This window comes from Stigmatopora argus, chromosome 6, assembly GCF_051989625.1.
Source record: "Stigmatopora argus isolate UIUO_Sarg chromosome 6, RoL_Sarg_1.0, whole genome shotgun sequence".
In the NCBI taxonomy this organism is placed as follows: domain Eukaryota; kingdom Metazoa; phylum Chordata; class Actinopteri; order Syngnathiformes; family Syngnathidae; genus Stigmatopora; species Stigmatopora argus.
In genome coordinates, this window is record NC_135392.1 from 19,676,591 (window position 1) to 19,684,061 (window position 7,471).

The window sequence follows — 7,471 nt, forward strand, 5'->3', positions numbered from 1 at the left end:
GTTCCGGGACTGAGCTCGTATGACAAGATTCTCGTAACTCGAGCGGAAGTTTCCCATTGAAATGAATGGGAAACAAATTAATTCATTCCAACTCTCTGGAAAAAAACACCAAAAACAGGTTATTGGATTGAAAAAAATGTTTTATTTCTTATAGTTCGCCATATATTGACAAAGTAATAAATAACGAGTGGTTTGATAGTAAAAATGTGTTTAATAGGAGTAAAATTAGACACATTTCGCGGAGGGTAGACAGCGGCATACACGGAGGCGGGGGGCTGTTCAGGTGGGCTTTATCCACGGCAACAATGCACTCGTAAAAAAAAAAACAAATTTAAATTAACTTGGATAACTATATACAGACACTCAACGTTTAATGTAACTTCAAACAAAACTAAATTCTAAATTTGTTGTAATCTTTTTTACCTTACGTAGTTCTACGGGTTGAAACCACCTGGCCGCTCCGCCGAAGTCTTCAAAACGAACGCATCAAGAGTTGTTTGTTTTTGTCTACCCTTCAAAATATATTTCAATAATGTCGCATACAAATGTCATCACAATAGGATAACGCACGACCACTTGCCAACGAGAAATAGTCTTTAAAGAACGATCGCGGGAGATTCTTTCCTTAGAAAGAATAACAGGAAATACAATAGTTGACCTTACCCACGTATTGATTGTGGGTAATAAAGTTTTATTCTGAGAAAGGTTGCCATTGCCTATGGTTGTTGTGTGCACGAGTATACTTCATTACCCAGAAAGCCCTCTTTTTGCCCGCGCGTTGTGCGTTTCCTGGTCCTATGAGAAACTCGTCTGAATTAATCGTTCCGTGCTTGTAGATATTGTTATACACGAAAGATATGCAAAAAAAAATGCCATGGCCACCTGGCTTGGTCGCATCACGAAATTTTGACCGCATCACGGGCGAATTATTCGATCGAAATTTCCCCCGTAAGACGAGCATTTTGTATGACGAGCGGTCGTATGACGAGGTACCACTGTACAGTAATCCCGCGAATATCGCGGCTTCAAATTTCGCGGATTCACTAAATCTTGGATTTTTTTCTGAAAAAAATCATTAAAATGTGATGGCGGTGGCCATCATTTTTATCCGAAAATAGAGCTTTCTGAGCGGCTGGGAGCCGCTGTTAGGGTGGGTTTTTCTCAGAAATGTGAGCCCCATGCAAATTTACCAGTATAGCTTCAGCAATCGTATAATTTAAAATAATTTTACAGATTGATATATTTTTCTCTCTAGCTACACCAACATGATTAATTAAAATGTAAACCTTGATAATTTTTCAGTAAATATTACTCTATTTTAGAGAAATAACACAGTAAACTTTGCCAAGACTTTGCCGGACGATAGAGCGCATGGCTCCAGCTCTCGCCAACAGGTTGAGCTCTGTAACCTCAAACAACTTGTTTTTCAACTCATTCTTTTTCTTTCTGAATAATGACTCTTAACTTCTGTCAATTAAGCTGTCCCACTCAAAACAGTCTAACCTGTGTGAGTGAATCTACAATCAATCTGCAGTTGTATCCTTTAAATGCAAAAAACAGGTCATCTTTTGTAGAAAATTTGAACATCAACTAATGCGACCCCAAACACACATCACATGGCCAATCTAAAGTTGTAAGAAAGCTTACTTTCATAGATTCATGGCCATGGAATCGCGATGCGATTAATCTGGCTAGGGCCCCAAGCGTCAGAAGTCGTTCCGGCCAAATCTTATGTTAAAGAAAGATAACAGAGCAGTCTGGCACTTCCGCAGATTCATTCAAGACTCCCGAAATTTGCTTGTGACAAGAGTTAAAGAGTATACAACAATGAACATCCAAGACTTAGGAATATCACAAGATGTCCAATGTCCTTGGTAAGAACATTTAGAGTTGTTTAATGGCAAGGGAAATAAAGCAGACGATCCGACAAATGACATAATAATCAGTGGGGTTTAAATAGACAAAACAGGAAATAATTCTAAATGACGCGCAACTGCGTGAGCACAACGGCAAGGCAGGAGGGACAAACAAGAGTAGGGAAACGAACATCAGAACACAGGGAGAAAGCAATGGAAAAACAATAACAAGCTAATCCTGACAAAATGTAAATGAAGGGATCAGCACAAGTTGGCCTTCAAATGATGGATGTCACCTTAAGTTTCACAATACACACACTACCTTGATACTTTTATTCTGGAAGACAAGCCCTCTGAATATACATATAGGGATTTTTTAAAAGAATAAATGATTATATTAAACTGAAAAAAAATGTAAAATTCTCTTTTTTTCCTATTTGGTTTTCAGGGGACCCTACAGAAATTTGTAGATGATTTGTTTACAGTTATCCTGAGCACTAGTCAGCCTGTCCCACTGGCTGTCAAATACTTCTTTGACCTGCTGGATGACCAAGCTGGTCAACACAGTATATCTGACCCGGAGACTATACACATTTGGAAGACTAACAGGTACAGTATGGACTTTGGGATTGGTCTAACTTTACCAAATACTACATCCAAAAGCTGTTGTAGTCATTCATGTGTTAAAACCGTAATCCATGTCTACATTAGGCTTGGAAATCACCGGCCAGTATAATATAACTCATTTAATTCAAATGTTACTCCAGTCTCCCCCTGCGTTTCTGGATCAACATTGTCAAGAATCCTCAGTTAATCTTTGATGTGCAAGCCTCAGATCACGTGGATGCAGTGCTGTCAGTCATCGCTCAGACCTTCATGGATTCCTGTACCATTGCGGAGCACAAATTGGGTCGGGTAAGGAAGGGCAGCATATTTGCATTTGTCCAGAAATCTCCCAATATGCTAAAAATATATTAACTAATTGGTAAATTCAAATTAATTGAATTTGTTGATATTCTGAGTCATCGATCAATTAGTCAGGAAATTCAGTAAATCTGGTAATTTAGGAGGTCAGCCATAAAATCCATGTTAATTCAGTTGTCATTTCAAGCAGGATTCACCCATCAACAAGCTGCTTTATGCTAGAGATATCCCTCGTTACAAACAGATGGTAGAAAGGTATTGTCTTATTTTGTAAAATAACCTTTTGTTTCGGATTATATTCAAGCACAAATGTCATGTCAACCAATGTAACATTATTGCAGATACTATGCTGACATCAGACAAACTGTTTCTGCCAGTGACCAGGAGATGAACTCTGCACTGGCTGAACTATCCAGGGTGAGTGCAGCCAAATATATTACAGAAGTTGTTTCAATAACGTTTCAAACATGTTTCAGAAATCGACCATGACTATAAAATAAATCAATAAAAGAAAAAAGCATGCAGTGTTTTGACTTTAATCACACCATTAGCAACTGTTTTTATTAGTATATAAATTATAAAAGTGGAAAGAGAAATAATTTTAAAAAATACACAATATCGTACAGTAATCTCTCAAATAGACCAGACATGGCCGCGATAAATGAAAAATTGCAAGGTAGGATCACCGGCATTATAACTACCACAATTCATTTTTTGCGCCTATACAGAAATACAGTACAGTACACAAGTACAATTATCAAAAAGTGTATATTTATTAAATATTACAGCTATAAGCATGTAGAGGACTGTAATGTATTAATATATAAATATACTGTATATATTTAGAAATATAACTACTTTAAATACTGTAGTCACAGTGAAAAGAGTACCTCCTCTTTATATAAATAAAAAAAACTGTTAAATGGGACTTTTAGTCCAAGTCTTTTGTCTTCTTGTGGCCATGGATCCATTGTCCGCAATATTCGAGGGATAACTGTACTCGCCTGACAAAACGACTTATTGTCTGTTATAAACCAATCTGTCAAAACATTGGCTTTGTTCTTGTTTTTTAAAGCATGAGGACGGTCGAACTTGTTGATTAAGGCTGGCTTTTCCCTGAAGCCAGCAGCATCCCCACACATGCGATCAGTTTGAAGCCTGGCATTTTCAGTTTATTTTTGACTAAAAATGTCCGGCATCGTCTTCCAAAAAACTTCACTGCCTGTTGCAGACCTCGCCGCCGGATCACCGGCCGACGGGCACGGTCCGCCGACGTTACGGGCACGGTCCGCCGACGTTGCGGGCACGGTCCGCCGACGTTGCGGGCACGGTCCGCCGACGTTGCGGGCACGGTCCGCCGACGCCGGGAAATTAAACTTCCACTTCCCTCCTACGCGTGGTCCAATGGTCAATTAGTCATTCAAGGAGCTCTATTTGTGTGTAACGAACTCAGGCCACTGGCCAGACTTAAATGGAATCTCAACTTCCTCTATGCTCCGCCTTGACGTCCTGCCATCCTTGCCGGCCAAAGTGCTCTATTTTCGGACAAGGCCGAAAGCGTCCACCGTAACGTCGCATGGGGCTCGCATTTTTAAAAAAAAGCCCTTCGCTGATCCTCTTTGCCATCCAATTCGCCGAGCAAGTTTTATTTTCAAATAAGCGAAATAATAAAAATATAATAATACAATAATAATAATTTTCAAAATAAGCGTCACGGCGTAGGGTCGCACGGTGCTCGCATTTCTGATAATAAACCACACTCACAGCAGCTCACGGCCACTCAGAAAGCTCTATTTTCAGATAAAAATGATGGCCGCTGCCCGCCATATTTTTTTCTTTAGCGCTTACCCCTTAGTCTTCCGCCATTTTCCTAGTGGCGAGCGGAAGAGAGGGGAGAGGCTTCCGCTTGCGAGTTTCAGCGTGGATTTTCACATTTTTCTGAACTTTTTTACCCCCCAGAAAAAAATCTGCAATGTAGTTAAGCCGCGAAAGTTGAAGCCTCAAAATGAAGAAGGATCACAGTATTTTGTTATTGATTTTTAAGGGGCTCATAGCGGATTGCGGTAGCACATCCCTTTCGCAAATGAAGCATACCAAAACTGAGGGAGCTCCCGTAAAATAAGTCTCCATTTGTGTGGCTCTTTATTAATTCGTTTTTATCTCCTCATTTTTCTGTAATTCAAGATGTGTCACCATGTTGTTTAGCACAGGGTGGGATCGAGGAAATGCATTGTGGTATTGGGGTGTGCCAGAAAGCAGTAACAACACTGGGCTTTGGCTTATGATGACAACAACTTGCGTTTTAAACCCGCTTACAACAAACACATAAAAAATTAGACCAAAGGAGTTTCTGCCTATAACTCAGAGATTCAGAACTCGCTTGTGCTCAGCTTGGATTGACAGCTAAAATGCAACTTTTATTTCAGAACTATTCAGAAGAACTGAACTACTTGGTTGCACTGCATGAGCTGTACAAGTATATAAATAAGTACTATGACCAGGTATGTAAGTGTTCATTCTACCTGTGTACATGTGCATTATGTTACAGTAGGGTGGCCCAGTGTGAGTGGTCAGCACTTCCGCCTCACAATTCTGAAATCAAAGGTTCAATCCCTGTTGGTTTCCGGCCTTCCTGTGTTTGTGTTCCTTTGCATGTTCTCCTCAGGCCAGTGTGGGTTTTGTCTGGGTACTCTGGTTTCTTTCCACACTCGAAAAACATGCATGGTACGCTGGCAAAACACTCTAAATTGACCTCAGGTTTGTGTGTGAGCATGAATGGTTGTCCGTCTCCTTGTGACCTGTGATTGGCTGGCAACAAATTCTGGGTGTCCTCGCCTGCTGCCAGTAGTTGGCTAGGATAGGCTCCCGCACTCCCTACAACCCTTATGAGGATAAGGAGGTACAGAAAATGAATTAATGTTTCAGTTGTGCAACAACAACGTGATCCCAAAAAAATTCCTATCATACGTTTTTTTTTGGGAGGGCGGAATTTTAATGTTGTTTTCTCAGTTTTTTGCCTTTAAATTGAAGTTTTTGTTTAGTCATTTTTCTTTTTTTTAGACTTTTTGTGGTTTTCAGTTTTGGGGGTTGAGTTGAGTTTAGTGCATTTCTTGTGTCACTTCTTGAGATTGGGGCATTTTCAGGTCACTTCCTGTTAATATTGGGTCATTTTTTTCCTATTCAAAATAAAAAGTTCTTCAAATTTTGGTGGAACTGTACGGTTCTGTCTAAAACTGAAATGGTGAATGTACATTAAGTTTATCAAAATAAACATTTAGAATGAGATACATTTTGAAATTTGAAAATTGTTTTTTGCAGTTACATTTGTCGATTTTTTTTAAACCCTAAGAGTTAGGAGTGAAATCGAAAGCGGTCATGTAATTTTTTTTATGTTTCCAAGTTGGAACAGTGAGAATTGGTCAAATCGCACGGCTGAGCAACAAAAAGTAAGCTTATATATAAGCTATATATATATATATATATATATATATATATATATATATATATATATAGAGAGAGAGAGAGAGAGAGAGAGAGAGCTTTGTTTTGCAAAGCATTCCCAAAATAATAATAATAATAACTACAAGAAGCAATTTCTAGAGAAATTGCATGGGGATGCTTTGCTTTCAGTTTCTGTAAATTTTTGGTAATATTAGGCTCACTTTATTTTTAAATCATTTTTGAGTGGCATTGGCCGCACTCCAATCCATCTTGACTGGAAGGGGCGAATGATTCACCGTTCACTGGCAAGATTGGATTGGATAACTTTATTCATCCCGTATTCGGGAAATTTCGTTGTAACAGTAGCAAGAGGGTGAGGATGCAGACATAGGAAAGGCATTTTAGACATAAATAGATAGGTAATAAGTAAGTTAATAAATAAATATATAAATAAATAAGCGTGTTGCTGAAATATATATATATACACATACACACACACCCAGCCCCCCCCCCCCCCCCCCGCACACGCATACGCATAAGCGCAAGCACATATATACATACATACACATAGATGTACATGGATGGATACGGTAGGTCTTAACACTCAGCCATTTTTTGTTAAAGAGCCTTACAGCTGATGGGAGGAAGGATTGGACGTCCAGCACACTCAATGGCATTCAAACTTGCGCATTCATAGCCAGTCCTCCTCGTTTCATTTAATTGGATGTCTATCGTTTGAATAAAAAAAATAGAGGTTGAGATACATTTTGAAATTAGAATTTTCAAAAAATGGGCGTTGGTGCGAGTTGTTAGCATGTCAGCCTCACAGTTTTCGGGTCCTGGGTTCAAATCCAGGTCACATCCACCTGTGTGGAGTTTGCATGTTCTGCCCGGGCGTGCGTGGGTTTCCTCCCACATTCCAAAAACATGCACGGTAGGCTGATTGGACACTCTAAATTGCCCCGAGGTATGGGTGTGAGTGTGCATGGTTGTCTGTCTCCTTGTGCTCTGCGATCGGCTGGCCACCGATTTAGGTTGTCCCCTGCCTCTGGCCCGGAGACAGCTGGGATTGGCTACAGTACCCCCCATGTCCCTAATGAGGATGAAGCGGTTCAGAAAATGAAATTAGATGAGATGAGAATTTTCAAAAAAATTGCCATTGGACAGATTCTACTGTGTATAAATTCCAACTTTGTTGCTGCAACGAAACAATAAACTTATTTTTCCCACCCCTTCTTACTTGCCTCTAG

The 7,471-nt window shown here is 39.7% G+C and overlaps 1 protein-coding gene across 5 annotated transcripts in view; it reads left to right on the top strand.

Moving 5' to 3' along the window:
* The window catches only part of plxnb1b (plexin b1b), a 219,861-nt gene that overhangs the window by 206,048 nt on the left and 6,342 nt on the right, over positions 1–7,471 (top strand). For all 5 annotated transcript variants that reach the window (XM_077602784.1, XM_077602782.1, XM_077602783.1 and 2 more), the window contains 5 exons: positions 2,305–2,465; positions 2,624–2,771; positions 2,971–3,035; positions 3,122–3,197; positions 5,207–5,281. In XM_077602784.1, coding sequence (XP_077458910.1) covers positions 2,305–2,465; positions 2,624–2,771; positions 2,971–3,035; positions 3,122–3,197; positions 5,207–5,281 — 525 coding nt within the window. The remainder of the gene's footprint in view (positions 1–2,304; positions 2,466–2,623; positions 2,772–2,970; positions 3,036–3,121; positions 3,198–5,206; positions 5,282–7,471) is intronic.